Genomic DNA, 17,415 nt, shown 5'->3' on the forward strand with positions numbered 1-17,415 from the left:
CTTACCCCCTCTACGCCTGAGTTTCCTCCTTGTCTGTAATGAGTAAAAGGGTTAATATACGTAAAACATTTGGAAGAATGCCCAGCACGTATTAAATATCATATATCAGCTATTATCAGTTCCCATAGTAATTGTTAATATAGTTATGTATTTAATGATTTGAAAGTTTTTAACAATTGGTTTTATAAGTATAATTAGCAGCTTTCATAATCACCATTAATTATTGTAGCCTTTTGCTCTTACAATTAAATATATATATTTATAATTTAATAGACTTGGTATCATCTAAGCATTTAAATCACACTAGAAGATTTTTTACTCCATGTTGCATCTAGAATGATTATTTATGTTTGAAAATTCATGTTTCGATATTGAAGATAAATCCAAGTGCCATGCCTGGTTTGTATTACTGATCTTGTTATGCTGATTTAAAGATGGATGATGGTAACCTGTATAATTCCATGATCATTGATACCCATAATTTTATGGTGTAAGAAATTACCTTGAAGTAAGAACTCTGTTATCTTGTCTTCCTAGGCTAAGTTCAAATGCATTTGGATAAAAACTGGGACAAAGGTTGAATTTTGACTTATATCTGTTCTATGCCAGTCACTCTTTTAAGAAACATTTTACATGATTTACTTTATTTAATTTATTCAGCCACCTCTTTGATTAGGAAACTTGCAAAGAAGAGTAGTTCACTTGCTCAAGGACGTACAGCGTGTGACTGAGTCAAGATCCTAATTCCAGTTGTTTGGCTACAGAGCCCAGCTTTTCCTACCAAGCTCAGGGAGCCCGCCTCAGGTCCTGCCCAGCACAGGACTTTGCTTGCCTTAGTCCAGTTCTTTCACAGTAGGCACTGTGTTTTTCAGTTGATGGATGAACTGGCTCAGATTGAAAGTGATTTTCATAAGGTCACAGAACTAGCAAGTTTTATAGGTGGGAGTTATCTGCCAGCCTGCTCTTGGCAAGGAGTGTGACTCTCTCTGTGGCCTCTGCTGTTGGGATGCTGTGTGTGATAAAATCCCTGCTTCTTTCTTTCCTGAACCCTTCCAGGAACTTCACCAGAACCTCACAAGCACATAGTGTTGAAATGTTTATGTAATTAAGAAATTTATCCATGTTAAAATTATACCCAGCATTTGCTTTAACTTAAATGTCTTGGTTCAGTGGTAAAATAACTATTTTCCCAGACATCTCTGTTCTAATAGTATTTCTGCTAATGCAGATTGCTTTTTCATATTATTTGCTAATTATTTATTGGTATTTTGATGCTTTTTCTGGTTAATGAATCCAACAGATTCCTTAAGTTCCAGACTTTTGATAATTTATAAACTTGATACTGTATTGTTAGTTTAATGTGGAAGCCGTTTCATTTTCTCCACTGACTCACCTTGTTAAGTTTCGACAGTTCCTTCTTTTCTACCTTCTGAGCAAGCAGTGAAAATTCCTGCATGACTCTGGTTTCCCACCCTAGTTGGGCTAATGAAACATCCTTTGGCTTCTTCTTCAGGAATATGGGGGACGTTCAATCAGGAATGTCGACAGAACCCTTGGAGTCTTTTGAACTGTTTTATAGGACAAAGGATGACTTAGCAAGCTTCTTCTGAGTACCACTAGCAAGTGTTTGAATGTGTCAAAGATAGACCTTTTAAATATTTAAGTTTGGCCTGCATTTTATATGTAAGCTAACTGTACAATGTCTTCTTAAGGCAAGTCATAATAGTTTAGCTGGTAGACTATCACCAGATGGCTCTGATCTGCAGACCATACTGAATAGCACAAGCTTTTTTTCACATGTGGAAAGAAAAAAAGATTTCTGAATCAACACTAATTTAGGGGAAAAATAAGCGGAAGCTTATATTGTGATGGCTTGTGTCATTCTGAGATTTATAACAAAAACGAACCTGTTTCTAAAGATGTCAATCAATGAAAAACTTGACGTATGGGAAATTAAACAGCCTCTTTAGAACATTCTAAATAGTCAGCCTGTCACTACTCGATTGTTGTATGTGTGGCTCATTTCCTGAGATACAGTCATTAGCGTCCTCAGATAGTTAAAAGGTTGTGTTTGCTTTACTCAGTGTTTGTTTTTTACTTACAAATTACAAAACTCACACCTAGTATTTTCCACCTAAGTCACTGAAGCAGTTTGTCTAAATGACACACTGTAATACAATTTAGTTCTCATTAAAGCTTCCCTTTTCTTATAAAAGGAGAGCACATTACTTGTTACTACGGAACCCCCAGGGTTTCCTCTCTGCAGTGAGCCTCTTCCGATGCTGCTTTGTCTCGTATGATAACTGTGTTTCACAAGTCCCTTTTAAGATTGACGGTCCTAAATCGATAAAGTTTATAGCCACTTCTGGTGGTTACTTATGTACCCGTTGGTGAACTTAATGATCTGATTTGCTAATTCTGTGAATCTCTTTTTATTCTTTCTGTGCTGAATGAAAACAACTTAAAATATGATATACAACTGAACTGTGAAGTTCTTGCTGGAGGAATAGGTCCAAGTTTGTATTGCTTGTAGTTCTCAAAATGCCCCAACACATAATGGGTGCTCAGATGAATCCTGCCATGGCTAAAAGGGACTAGTTAAGGTGAAATAATATCTTTTTGTTCAGCTCAATATTTCTATGAATAATAAAAATAGCCATTCAGTTGTGCTGTGAATCACTAAATTGACAATTGAATATCTTTTTGGTATTTAATATAAATGTCTTAAAGCAAAGGTTATATGCACATCTGAGGTATATGAGCTGTGCTTATTAATTTTGTAGCACCTAGATGGATGTGGAATTCCTTCAAGTAGAACAGAGTACCAGGAACTAAATGGCATGATTTGTAGAATGGTCCATGCCAGGATGATCCCATTAGCCCCTGTCCCTGGTGAGGGAGTGTATTAGTCCATTCTCACACTGCTATGAAGAAATACCTGAGGCTCGGTATTAAAAGGAAAGAGGTTTAATTGACTCACTGCTCTGCATAACTGGGAACGACTCAGGAAACTTAACAATCCTGGCAGAAGGTGGAGCAAACACATCCTTCTTCACATGGTGGCAGGAGGGAGAAGTGCCCAGCAAAGGGGGAAAAGCCCCTTATAAAACCATCAGATTTCAGGAGAACTCACTTTCATGAGGGTAACCACCCCCATGATTCAATTAACTCCCACTGGGCCCCTCCCACGACACGTGGGGGTTATAGGAACTACAATTCAAGATGTGATTTGGGTGGGGACACAGCCAAGCCATATCAGGGAGTAAAGATGTGCAGTTGGTTAGAGAGTTTTACTTCAGCTTTCTTGTGATACAGTGTTACTTCTTTTACTGTGTTTTCACCAGCATATCATGAATAGGGCAAAAGCTAGTACAACTAACAAATGGTCCCTTTCAGTAATTGTTGGGAATCCACAAGGAAGGCAAGAAGAGACAGGGCAAATAGAAAAGAAAATGTGTCATTTGGGAGAAGACAGAATTTTTGTTATTCATGTCTCATTCCCTAGTGGCTGAGAAATAAGTATTTCATGTTTGTAGGAGGGGCATAGAAGAGGCAGTAGCTTAGGAAGGATGCATGATATCTGGTCTGCAGAATGCGAATGCAACTTGGAGACTGGTTTCATCAGACTGAAATGGGTGCTAATAAGCATTTTTAGAGCAGTGGTGGCACCTGCCTGCAGAGGCTTTGTTCCCTTTGAGCGTTTCTCCCGTAGTTCATTTATTTCTCCCCAGACTTTCCTCTTCCCTATTTCAGGAAGTTTCTTGAGACACATTCTTTAGGTGCTGTGTGAGTACTGGCTGAGGGAGTTGGAGGAGGGGTGTAACCTGGCATTATGATAATCGGGATGAGATCAAAGTGTAAAGGACAAATTAAAAATGAAAAGCTTTCTAAGGAAGCAGAGCACAGTGGTTTTGATTATTGGGAGGAGTTGCATTATGGTCTTAAAGCATTTGTGGGCTCTGATGGTTGCAGCCAGAATTAACTGATTAATTGATTTTGCAAAATGCAACTGAGTTAGAATAGAAAATGTACATGCAGTACATATATACACGTGGTTAAAAGCATAGTGATACATATTTTTTTAATGAAAGCCTGGGTATGTGTGTGTAGGTACATGTATATAGACACACATTGCTTTACACATGTATACTGGATGTAAAGAACAATATATTGGCCTGGCATGGTGGCTCACACCTGTAATCCCAGCACTTTGGGAGGCTGAGGCAAGTGGATCACATGAGGTCAGGAGTTTGAGACCAGCCTGTCCAACATGGTGAAACCCCGTCACTACTAAAAATACAAAAATTATCTGGCATGGTGGTGCGTGCTTGTAATCCTAGCTACTCGGGAGGCTGAGGCACGAGAATCACTTGAACCCAGGAGGCGGAGGTTGCAGTGAGCTGAGATTGTGCCATTGCATTCCCACCTGGGTGACAAGAGCAAAACTCTGTCTCGGAGTGCGGCAGGGGGGGAAATACAATACAGTATTTTGTACTATGAGTTACAGTCAAACTGTTTGAAAACTATTAGTCTTAGGAGTATTGCCTTTGGAGTTTAAAGGTAAAAAGTTTGCCTTCCCCTTGGCCTTATCTGATGCTTTCACTTGTCCTCTGGTGGGTTCACCCTGCTCTCTTTCTTCAGACCTTCATTGTTGTGAGGATTTAATTAGATAAAGTTCATGGAGGACCTGCCTTAGGCACCGGTGGCCCATTTTGCTCCCATACCCTCTCCCCTTCTCCTTAAGATGTACAGATGTACGTGGTGATTCTACGTGCCGTGGCCTGCTGGCACCCCTTGTTTTCTCCTTTCCTTGAAGCCAGGTCTTTTCTGTATTCAGAGCCTGGGTACAACCTTTCCATTCACCATGACTATGTGTGTCCACTTGCTTCCCGCTTTCCCTCTTCATTTTCTTCTGCAACGTTCTTTCATATTCAAAGGGCTTGGCTTTTATAACTTACCCTTGGGTTAAGAAACCAGATTTTTTTTTCATTCTTTTCTTTCAAATTTCCTCATCTACTGTTGAGGGAAAATGTATATTTGGGTACCAAGGATGCTATACTGCTTTTCTCTTTGCTATAACTTTAAGCCTGTGCTACTCAGTGTGGTCGGCAGATCAGAGCTGGCCCACGCGTTGTTTCTAGTCCCTGATCAGTTCAATACAGAAACTGAGAGCAAGTCTTTAGAAAATTTTTATAGGAATTTGACAGAGTAATTTTATTTCTTTGAATAATAACAAATGTGGGGCTACCATGTTGTGTGTCTAAACAATTTCATTTTTCTAGCAATTCCTGTTTATTGTGTTTTATATAAATTGGTCTGAGATGCACTGGACTTTAAAAAAAAACAACTGATTTTTCATTATAGATTGTTTGAGAAGTGCTGCTCTAGTGAACTGAACTGTTCTAACCCGTTGTATCCGAATAGGTCAGATGAAGCACAAATAACCCCATAAAAGAGAGTCAGGAGATATGCCTGCAGTGAGGGAACTCGTTAACATTTTGTTTGCCTCTTGTGTTCTAAATCCACACATTTAAAGGCATGGTCATACAAGAAAAAGGCAAAACAGCCCAAGGGAGGCAAAGACCAATAATCTGTGGCTTTTGCTAAAATTAAGAACTTTAAAAAGTGAATTTTGTAATAGCTTTAAAGTTCATAAAATGCTGCTTCTCTGTAAGCTAAAGTATTGAAGAATACATGTAGCTCTTCCTTCCTGCTGGATAATGGAAAATATTCTGTTTTTGTTGTTGGCAAAGTTTCTCAAATATACTTGGAAGACAATTCATGTAGTTTTCTCAGCCTTGACAAATCTAGAGCCCCAAACACACCAATGCAAATTTTGATGATGGGTTAGAAAGGAATAACTAATTCTGTGTAGTTATTACTGCTGTCACAAACAATGATGGAAGATAGTTTAATCAAAAGCATTTGCCAATGGATATGATTAGCTAAATTTAATTCACCCAGAGATTTGAGAATGTGAACATTGCATGTTCTTATCAAAGAGTTTTCCTTTTTGGGGAAACCAAAATAATTATTCTTAAGAAGCTTCTAAGTCTGCATCTAAAGGCTGTCCCTTTTTGAAGCTGACTCCATCAGGCAGAGCTCATTTCATTTGCCTGCAATGATATATTTTCTACTTATATACTAGTGACTTAAGGGTGTTTTGTTATCTGAACACAAACAGAATTTCTATGCTAATTTGAATTATGATTCTTAAAAAATTTACCCAGTTGGAATGCTTTTTGTAGGAGGAAAGAATTGAAGTAAGGAAGTAACTACAGAGGGAGACCCAATTACTCTTTGAAAATGCATTTCCTCCGTCAAAACATTTAAGCAGAAGGTGAAAATTAAACATTCAGCCATATAGGGATAGCTTAAAAAACAGACTTAATAGTGTAAAATTGAATATAAATGCTTTGCATTCTGTAATTCTCTAAACATTGGTTGGTGAGTTGACTTTATACCTTCATAGTGGATAGGTGATAAAAACAAACAAAGAAGCAACATTTCTCTCCCTCCTGCCGATTGTAACTTGACTGCAGGTTGCTAGACTTTCACATTTGCTTCTGTAAACTCATTGGCACATGATAGTACACCACTGTCAGGAAACACGAGTGTGGACAGAAACGTCACCTTTTGTACTTTAAAGCTCTGAGTTAAGTCCTGATGGCCACACACTGAAATAAAGATAACCTTTCCCCAAAAACATAAGGGCAAGATTAATTGAGTTGAAGGTTTTGTGTTATCTCAGTACTAATGTTCTTCTCTCTTAAAGAAAGGAAACTTAAAAATTTACACTTAGGTGAATTATAGTAGGACCAGGAGAGTTGTGAGGTGAACAGGGGGAGATAGAAATAAATGGTAAAGAATTCCAGCTGGGCACAGTGGCTCACACCTGTAATCCTCACATTTGGGAGGGTGAGGCAGGAAGATTGCTTTAATCGTGGAGTTAGAGACCAGCCTGGGCAACATAGTAAGACTCCCTCTCTACAAAATAAAAAAATTTAAAAAAGTACCCAGGTGTGGTGATGCATACCTGTGATCCCAGCTACTCGGGAGGCTGAAAGGGGAGGATCACTTGAGCCCAGGAGGTCGAGGCTGCTATGAGCCGTGATCCTCCCACTGCACTCCAACCTGGGGGACAGAGTGAGACCCTGACTCCAAAAAAAAGCCACATAATTTTAAAAAGCCATACATTTAGTAGGTTTGAGGAGCTAAAGTCATCATAATGAAAGTCAGGAGCATTTGCTGGGCTTGTGCTTTGTGGCGGGCTTTGTCCCACTTGCCTTGTATGCATTCGTGGTTAATTATCAGGCTGCATAGATACACCAGTTGGGAGACTGTAGAGGAAGGGAAAAAGGGAATCTTGCAGAGGAGTGTACCTCAGGGGAAGGTGCTTGGCAGAGACTTTTCCTCTAAAAGATCATGAGTGTTGAAATCTGAGTGCTGCTCAATTGATTTCCAGATCATTTGGGAGAGACTAGCCATGGGGGCAGTCGAGATAGAATTGCCTCCCGAGGACCCGAACCTCTCCCAGAGGAAGAGTGTTCGTAGAGTCTGCATTTCCACCAAAGTCTTGCCCCTGCACTTGAGAAGCCTCTCATGAATTTCACAAAATCACATGCTGAAAATAGCAGATCTAGGGCTGGGTGTAGTGGCTCATGCCTGTAATCCTAGCACTTTGGGAGGCCAAGGTAGATGGATTACCTGAGGTCAGTAGTTCAAGACCAGCCTGACCAACATGGTGAAACCCAGTCTCTACTAAAAATATAAAAAATTAGCCAGGCATGGTGGCAGGCACCTATAATCCCAGCTACTCGGCAGGCTGAGGCAGGAGAATCGCTTGAACCCAGGAGACGGAGGTTGCAGTGAGCCGAGATCGCGCCGTTGCACTCCAGCCTGGGCGACAAGAGCAAAACTCCGTCTCTAAAAAAAAGAGGGAGTGAAAATAGCAGATCTTGTGAGAAGAACGGGGTTGGGGCTGACCCTTCCAAATCTATGCAGCTTTGTAGCTGGCGAGTGAACAAAAACAGTGACAAAGCTAATAAAAGTGCTGGCTCTCTGAACTCCACTCTGGCACAGACCCTGTGAGCCATCCTCGGCCCTGAACCTCAGACCCTGAACCCAAGGCCTCCACTTCTTCCCACTCTCCATAGAAGTCCTTGAAGTCATTCTCTTCTAACATTCTCTTCTAATAGAGACTACTTGCTGTCAACTTAAAACTATGATCTGAGATTTGTCTTCTTCATCAGTCCTTTCCTTTTTTGTCCTTTTGAAACACAGAGGAAGGGCGCAGAGGCTGCACAGTTCTTCACTCGTTCTTACAGTTTTGGAGACAGCTTAGGAGTGGAAAGGAACATGAAACCACCAAAGCCCCTTCTTGCCACTCCTTGCGTTGAGGAAAGACACTTCTGTAGGATGTTTAGCTTTGTTTAAAAGACATCATGCACTGATAAAGCTTTCCCTTTATTTGAGAGAACAGTTGCCCCGATCACTTCACAATGTTAATGTCCTGCAAAAAATTGCACATAAACCAAAAGGACTTGTGTGTAATAGGGATGTCACTCCCCATCTAGTAATCCTATGTGAGCTAATTTGCATTACAGAAGCATGCCTCAAAGCAAAATAGACTATTCTAAGTCAAACAGGGAAAAAAGGAAGAGAAAGGACTTTAAAAGCTAGGATCACTTGAGTAACTTATATTATACCTGAATTTCACCTGGATCTCAACATAAAAATTCTTGTGTACTTTAGACACAAGAGTGTAAGTGCATTTCATGCTAGAATGGAGCACAGTGGATTAAACATTGGGAGGCAGACTGTGTAGCTAGAAAAATAACAGTTTTGGAAAACTGGGTGATTTCCTAAACAGTAATGGTAGAAAGGTACCCAGTTTATGTAAATATGTGAAAGGAGACTCCTCTGAGTGCTTCACAGGATGTGGGCAACACTTATTTTGCCATCCTGTGTATATTGCCATGCTTTCCACCCTGGTTGCCCAAGCTTAAGTGATGGGAACAATGAGAGAAACAATCTTCTTGGCAATATGGTCATACTCAAGGTTTTGTTCATTCAGACGTGACCTCAAGAACATGTCATGCCTTAGCGCCACTAATAATAATATTTGTGGTAACTGTTGTAGATAACAGAGCCCCCAGTGATAGAATCTGACATAAATCAGCTTTTATTTTACTAAGAGCAGAAAAAAACAATCTGTAACTCATATACACCAACGTCCTACTCTGGATTTGTGATGGGGTTCATCAACCCTGCATGTTTTGAAGATTTTTTACATTTATAAGCAATAACTAACCTGAATTATTTCAATGATACTCTCTTGCCACTTGTTCTTTCTCTGCCCCAACTCTTTCTTAAATCACAGTTAAAGTTCTTCCTTAATGCTGAAATGTATTTCATAGGTAAGTTATATTTCATAGATAGGTTCGCTTGTGACTTGGCTTTTGTATTTCTAGGTGCATAACATTCATTGCTTGAAAAATTGCTCTGTTTCAAAATAGCTACTATAATTTCTACCTTTTCAAAATAGCTACTTCACTGCTTTGAAAGGGTGTTTGTTTCATATATGTTCAAAAAGCACATGAAGAAACTTGAGGTTACTGGAGTGTGGCAGAATGAGTAATGGGCTGGAAACTCAGAAGCTCAAAGTTCTGGTTTTGCCACTAACTCATCCTAAAACGTAGATAAACTGCTTCTAATCTCTCTGTGACCCCGTTCCTGTTTGTCATAAATGGTGTTAAACCTGGCTCACCTCATAGCTGTAAAGGTAGCAACCATAAGAAAGCATATGATAATATAGATCCTTTAACAACAGCCTCTTAATCTGTGAAGGATATCTACATCTGTATTTTCCATTTGATACTTACAGGAATTCTTTGGGAATTACTATAAAAGGGTGGTCTTCCTGTTTTGCTGTTTAGGCAATCACAGCATGTAAACAAGACAGAAATTCCATACATTTTCTAGTACTGTGTATGTGTGTGTTTCCTGATATGTGTGGGTAGACAATAAACACATATTAACATGTATACACACCTTGAACATTATGATTCACAATGAGGGTACCCATCTGTGTAGTATTTTTATTTTTTTCATTTTTATACTCCAAGTTCAGGTGTACTTCCTCCTTAGAATTTCAATACATTTTTTCCTCTGTGCTGAATCAGACCTATGAAAACCTATTTCCCCTTTTATGTTTGAACATTTTGCTTTTATCTTTTACTCTGTGAAATATAAAATTCCTGTGGGGAAGGCTCAAGTGCTTGGTATCTGGAAAGCTTGAATCCATCTGGAAGCTCCTCAGCACTCCAGGGTAGGTTAGGGCCATTGCGTCAAGATCCAGAGAGCTCGTAAGACTTCTTAGAATGATTGTCCTCCAGTTGGGGCAGTGATTGCCTAAGTCATCACCTTGCTGTGAGAACACCTCCACTGTCAAGGAGAAGTCAGTTGTTCCAGCGATGGAGGTGGGTGCTGGTGCTGAATTACATTGACAGCAGGGAACATGATGGGGCCAGTATCATCACCCTAAGATTCACAGCCCACCTCATCTTTTGTTTTTCTCTGGGTTATACAAAGTGATTACTGAGTAATGCTAACATGATGGGACAGTGCTGTTCAGTAGAACTTTCTGCTAGGTGGAGATGCTCTGTATCTGTGCTGCCCAGTGTGGTAGCTACTTGTCACATGTGGCTATTGAGCACGTGAAACACGGTTGGTGTGAATGAGGACATGCATTTTACATAAGGAATTTCAATTTTTAATTTAATTAATCACCTGTGACTCCTGACTGCTAGAATTTAAGGCGAGTCTACAAACATTTTGCTACATTTCTGTTATTTAGAAGTCAAATTACAGTGACATCCAGGGAATTTTCCATTAATATTATGTGCGCTCTTGAGAACACATAGGGGGATGACAGGAGGAGGAGGAGGTGATAAATGAAATAGGAATGAAATAAATGGCAGTTTCAGTAAGACATGGAATTGCAGGGCCAACCCATGTGAATGATGGTGGGTTTTCAGAAATAACCAGAAAGTAGTGTTTCAGGGTGTGACTCTCCTTGATTTTGTTTTTGCAGGTTCTTTCATGCTGGTGAATGCCTCTGGGAGACCTGAGGGGCAGAGAGCCCACCTGCTCTTACCCCAACTTAAAGAAAATGACACCCACTGCATCGATTTTCACTATTTTGTGTCCAGCAAGAGTAATTCTCCTCCGGGGTTACTCAATGTCTACGTGAAGGTCAATAACGGGCCACTGGGGAGTCCTATCTGGAATATATCTGGAGACCCAACACGTACATGGAACAGGGCCGAACTGGCCATTAGTACTTTCTGGCCTAACTTTTATCAGGTATGTGCTTTCTTTTTATTACCTATTTTGAAGCATCCTCTAATTTCTAAAAATATAAATTATTGTTATTATAATCAGAAAAAGTTGGTGTATTTTTGTTGGCAAGGTTGTGGAGAAAGGGGAACTCTCATCCTACACTGTTGGTGGGATTGTAAATTAGTTCAGCCCCTTTGTAAACCAGCTTGGATACTTCTCAGAGAGCTGAATAGAGACTTACTGTTCCACCCAGCAATCCCATTACTGGGTATACACCCAAAGGGAAATAAATTACATGAGTTCAGGTGTTTTTTGGTAGAATGTTTATCACAGCACAATTCACGATAGCACAGACATGGAATCCACCTAGGTGTCCATCAGTGGTGGACTGGTACATACACGCCATGGAATACTGTGCAGCCATAAAAAAGAATGAAATCATGTCTTTAGCAGCAACTGGAAGCCATTATCCCAAGCAAATTAATGCAAAAACAGAAAACCAAATGCTGCATGCTTTTACTTATAAGTAGGAGCTAAGCATTGGGTGCACATGGACATAAAGATGGGAGCAGTAGACACTAGAGAATACAAAAAGGGGGAGGGGAGCAAGGGTGGAAAAACTAACTTTGGGATACTGTGCTCACGACCTGGGTGACAGGATTAATCATACCTCCAAACCTCAGAGTCATGCAATTTACCCAGGTAACAAACCTGGGTAAAAAATAACAGTATTGAGAATACTCAATTAATTGCCAACTATGAGGAGGAATAAAGAGGATTGCAATATTTTGCTTTTCTGTTTCTTTAATTCCTTTGGCTCAGACAGGAGCCAGCTGGAACATGCATCTAAGATCATTTTTCATGTTTAATTGAGGTGCTTGTTCCTCCTGAATCTGCAATTTAAATAAATAAATAAATAAATAAATTTTTATAACAGTGTAAGAAAATCCTATACTATTTGATAAGGAGTGTCTTGAGGCTTTGTCAAATTAGTAAAAAATATAATTCAAAATTTGTTTATGCCTGGCATGTATTGTTTTAAGAAAATAAAAGTCACTTATAGCAGGGCAAGAAGTGCTGTCTATGGGGTTTGCAAATATATTTTCTTTTCTTTTTTTATTTTTCTGACTGGGACTCGCTCCATCACCCAGGCTGGAGTACAGTGTTGTGATCACAATTCACTCCAGCCTCAAACTCCTGGGCTCAAGTGATTCTCCCGTCTCAGCCTCCCAAGTAGCTGGAAGTACAGACATATGCCACCATGTTGGGCTAATTAAAAAAATTTTTTTTTTGTAGAGACAGGACCTTGCTGTGTTGCCCAGGCTGGTCTCAAACTCCTGATCTTCAGTGATCCTGCCACCCCGGCCTCCCAAAGTGCTAGAATTACAGGCATGAGCCATTGTACCTAGCTGGATATTTTAGTTTCTATATTAAGTAGGCCATATGTGACACAGAAAGGCATAGCACCTGAGTCTAAAAGAAGATGCCCTCTGCAAATGGGTTTCAGGAGTAAATGAGTCATAAGAGATGAGCCCTGTGGAGATGAGCCAGTGAGGGGCAGGTCCTTGCTTCTACCCATGTAAGCAACAGGGAGAAAATAACAGATGTAAATGGAGTCCTTGTCACAGAGGCACTGCCACAAGGCCTGTCCTGTTATTTTGGGGGCTCTGTGGAGACCCGCAGTAACTGCTTTGAGTTCCTGTTTAAAGGAACTGAAGGGCGGAGGCCCATGGGCAGTTCAGAAGTGGTACCAAACCAGTTCTGACGTCACGTCCTGTCTGCCCTTCAGTTGAGGATGCCTGTGACACAAGAGCATCCTAACTTAGGATCAAAGTGGGGAATTAGTGACAGTGGGCATTTGGAGAGCTTTTTCTTTTTTGTCCACAGCATCTTTTAAAACTAACAGTATTGAGAAAACTCAATTAATTGCTGACTATGAGGAGGAATAAAGAGGATTGCAATATTTTGCTTTTCTCTTTCTTTAATTCCTTCGGCTCAGACAGGAGCCAGCTGGAACATGCATCTAAGATCATTTTTCATGTTTAATTGAGGTGCTTGGTTAGACATAGGGAAGAGAAAGCTAGGGCTTTCCAGGGCTGCTTGTCTTCAAAATGGGCATGAACAGCATCCGGTAATCCATTCTGCAGGTTCGGTGTTTATGAGTTAAGATCCATCAACCCCAATTTCTCTCCCCCTGGATTGATGAATAAATGGGCTGTAAACTTCTTGCTTAATTTATCTTTGTAGGCATATACCTACAACCATTTCTAGGATTTAATGAGTGACAAGTAAATGTGTTCTTCTTTAATGGAAATGAAGAGATAGGGAAAACTCTGTTAGTGCATGTGTACATTGTTAAGATCTTTTTAGAGTATGTACTTTGGCAATAAGTTTTAAAATTGTTAAAAAAATTAGATATGCTTAAATCTAGCAATCCACTAGTAGGAATTTATCCTAAAGAAGTAATGAAGAGTGATTGCAAATAATTAACTACTGGGATATTCATAGCAGCTTATTTATAGTAAAGAAAAATCAGAAACAGTATTTTTCCAACAATAGAGGATTTGTTAATTTATGCTATCTCAATACAAAAATTTATTTTGCAGCCATTAAGAATAATGTTATGGAAGAAAATTTAATGATGCATTTAAGGTTATGTTGTTAAATGGATTAAACAGGTATGAAGCAATACATTAAATTCTATTTTTAAATTTTAAAAATCTAATAAAGACTGAAATATATCTTGAAATAAATACATAAGAAAGTGGTGTGGTATCTCGGCTGCGCACAGCGGCTCAAGCCTGTAATCCCAGCATTTTGGGAGGTCGAAGTGGGAGGATCACCTGAGTCCAGGAGTTTAACACCAGCCCGGGCAACATGGCAAGATCCAGTGTCTACAAAAAAAAAAAAAATTAGCAGGACGTGGTGGCGTGCACCTGTAGTCGCAGCTACTCAGGATGCTGAAGCTGGAAGATCTCTTGAGCCTGGGAGGTCGAGGCTTCAGTGAACCATGGTCGTGCCACTGTACTCCAGCCTGGGTGACAGAGTGAGACCTTGTCTCAAGAAAAAACTTTTTTTTTTTTGTCGTCTGTTACATTCTCAGTTTTCCCCAACGTACATGTACTGCTGTTATTTATAAAACAAAAAGTAAAAATTTGTTTTTCCTCCAGAAGGAAAATATCCTATTTAATAAAACACATTCTTTTTATATAAATGTACTAGTGACCAATCGGTACTTCAAAGCATATGGCCTCTGGGACAAAACTTAGGAAATGTGTTTCATAGGGTTAAAAAACAAGTGGGTGACCGGGCGCAGTGGCTCATGCCTTTAGTCCTAGCACTTTGGGAGGCTGAGGCAGGTAGGCAGGTGGATTGCTTAAGGTCAGGAGTTCAGGACCAGCCTGGTCAACATGGTGAAACCGCATCTCTACTAAAAATACAAAAATTAGCCGGGCGTGGTGGTGCGTGCCTGTGGTCCCAGCCACTTGGGAGACTGAGGCACAAGAATCCCTTGAACCAGGGAGGCGTAGGTTGCAGTGAGCTGAGATTGTGCCACTGCACTCCAGCCTAGGAGACAGAACGAGACTTTGTCTCAACAATAACAACAAAAGGCCACCAGTAGAAGTGGCTTTGGCCAAGGTAGGCCTCCAGAGGTTTTTGTATGGTGGCCTAGGCTGAGAAGCTGAATGTGATTAAAGACCTTCTTTTAGAGGAACCTTTCCCAAAGTAGGGAAGACAGGGATCTGGAGCGTTCCCACTGCCCCTCTGGGACCTATTCTAGGTTCTTCCTCAGTCTCCGGTTGTCTGCTGTGGTTGTCTCAAGATTGTCTCAAAAAAAAAATAAGGAAAAAAGAAAGGAGAATCTCTCTAGCTAGTGGGATAACAGGTAAACTTTTTTTTTTTTTTTTTTTTTTTTTGGGCCAGTGGACCACACTCCTGGTTGAGATCAGAAGGTACGTCCTGCTCATCTTTTCCCCGAGCTTCTTCTCTTGGGGCTTAGCAGTGTCCACACAAAACTTCTAGAATGGGCTGTCTTGAGACCATCACAGCCTCCAGAGCCACAGTGTGCTGGTTTAGCATGGCCTTGGCTGCAGTCAGATGTGGAATTTCTGTTTTGTCTTTTATACCCCTAGCTCAGTCAGCTGCATTAAAGGAATGATGTGGTTTATGAACAGTCTTGGAAGAGGAGACTTTATAAAGGAACTATCAGACTACATTGAGAGTCAGATGGTCCTATGTATTTCAGGCCATTGTCGTTTTCAGTGAATTCTTATTTTCTTGAGCACCTTTGGATAAAATATTTCGCCTTCCCAATTGTGAACTTCTGCTCCTAACGTTTTTAGAGCCCTCTCACTTTTCACTGTGATCTCTTACGCTTTACTGAAAGGTAAATGATTTGCCAAATTAAGTTAGAAGTTTATTCTCATAGCTTTTTGATTCACTTTTGAATGTATTGCTTCATTGATATCTTAGTCTGCTGTGCTGCAGTCACAAAATACCACAGGACTGTATGGCTTAAACAACAGACAATATTTCTCACATTTCGAGAGTTTGAGAATTCCAAGATCAGGGTGCCACCATCGTCAGATTCTGGTGAAAGCTCTCTTCCTGGTTTACAGATGGTCATCTTCTTTCTGTGTCCTCACAGGGTTGGCGGGAGGTCAGGGAAGCAAGAGCTCTCACGCCTTTTCTTATGAAGGTCTCCTCCCATCATGAGGGCTCCCCTCTCCTGAGCCCATCACCTCCCCAAGGCCCACCTCCTCATATCACCACATTTGGGACTAGGGTTTCAGCATGAACATTCAGTTCATAGCACTGATAGATTCATTAGGAATAGCTTCATACTTTGAATTTAAAGATGGATTTGTAGAGATTCTTTAATACAGTGTTGCTAAGCTTTTATTTTTATTTTTATTTTTGTTGGGAAAATTGTTTTTATTTTAAAATGGAAATACAATCTACAGGAAAAGCTTGTGCTTTCCTTTTTTTTCTTCGCATAAACAATAATAATGCAATTCAGGTCAACAAAGCACAAGGCAGAAACTTGAGAAAAGAACAGTTCTTACAAGTACATGGTCTTCTTTTCAAATATCCATGAAAACGTTTAACAACTAGATGGCTAGGTACCTACAGAAAGCTCCAAAACAATCATCTGGCCTTATAGTTTCGACAGGACTATTTTGAATCTTTGATTTATCAGTCACTCCTTTCCCATTCTACTTGTTCTAAGAATTAAGTATATAATTAAAAAACCCACATCCTGATTTTAAATCTGCACTCTCCCAAAAACCTGTTTGAGGAAACAAAAATAGGGAAGAAGAAGATCAGAGCAAAAATATTGTTAACACTGGCCGTCCTTATGCAGGTGGACTACTACCAACTCCTGATGAATACCTGTGAAGGGTGTAGATCTACTGAAAACCCACCTGTTTGTTTATTTCCTGAGCACTCCCACCAAGCATCAGCCTTGGAATTCTTAAAGACAGAGTTAAGGTAGCACTTCCTTATTATTTCCCCTTTATCTGCTGGGCAGTAAACAAATTGAAATCATTACCCTAATAGCAATGTAAACTATTAGGTAAATGGCACATTGTAGATGCAGCAAGAGAGATGTCAGCAGGAAACTTCCCAAACACTGAACTGCAGGCCTTAAAATCACTACGTAAGACCTGAAAGAGGTTTCCCCGTTGGGATAAGAAGGACAGGCCATATTCACAGATATAAGGTAAAAGGAAGACACGTACCAAATCCAGTTTTCACCCCTGGCCTAAGTAAGGTGTCAGCCTAATTAGAGATGGTCAGAAGAAAAGCCTGGACAAAAAACAAACAAACAAAAAACAAGCTGTGAAGTTGAACCAGGGGAGGGACTTCCTTGGGCTGCAGATCCAGTCCCCAGCCCATGGGGCCTGCACACCTGTACCGAGGAGATGCCTGTTGTAGTCTGATGCTCTTAGAAATTCAAGTCATGCAAGAGCCTGTCTGCTTTTGATATAATTTCCCATGTAGATTTCTTTATAAGGAGTTCTGTATTGGCCTGAAGATGTGACTCTGGTTTTTGACTATTATATTTCT

The 17,415-nt window shown here is 40.1% G+C and overlaps 1 protein-coding gene across 21 annotated transcripts in view; it reads left to right on the top strand.

The window, feature by feature from the left end:
• PTPRM (protein tyrosine phosphatase receptor type M) overlaps window positions 1-17,415 on the top strand; it is an 829,686-nt gene that overhangs the window by 302,560 nt on the left and 509,711 nt on the right. For all 21 annotated transcript variants that reach the window (XM_077975162.1, XM_077975163.1, XM_077975160.1 and 18 more), the window contains one exon: window positions 11,096-11,367. In XM_077975162.1, the coding sequence (XP_077831288.1) occupies window positions 11,096-11,367 (272 nt within the window). The remainder of the gene's footprint in view (window positions 1-11,095; window positions 11,368-17,415) is intronic.

Source organism: Macaca mulatta, chromosome 18, assembly GCF_049350105.2.
Source record: "Macaca mulatta isolate MMU2019108-1 chromosome 18, T2T-MMU8v2.0, whole genome shotgun sequence".
Classification (NCBI taxonomy): Eukaryota; Metazoa; Chordata; class Mammalia; order Primates; family Cercopithecidae; genus Macaca; species Macaca mulatta.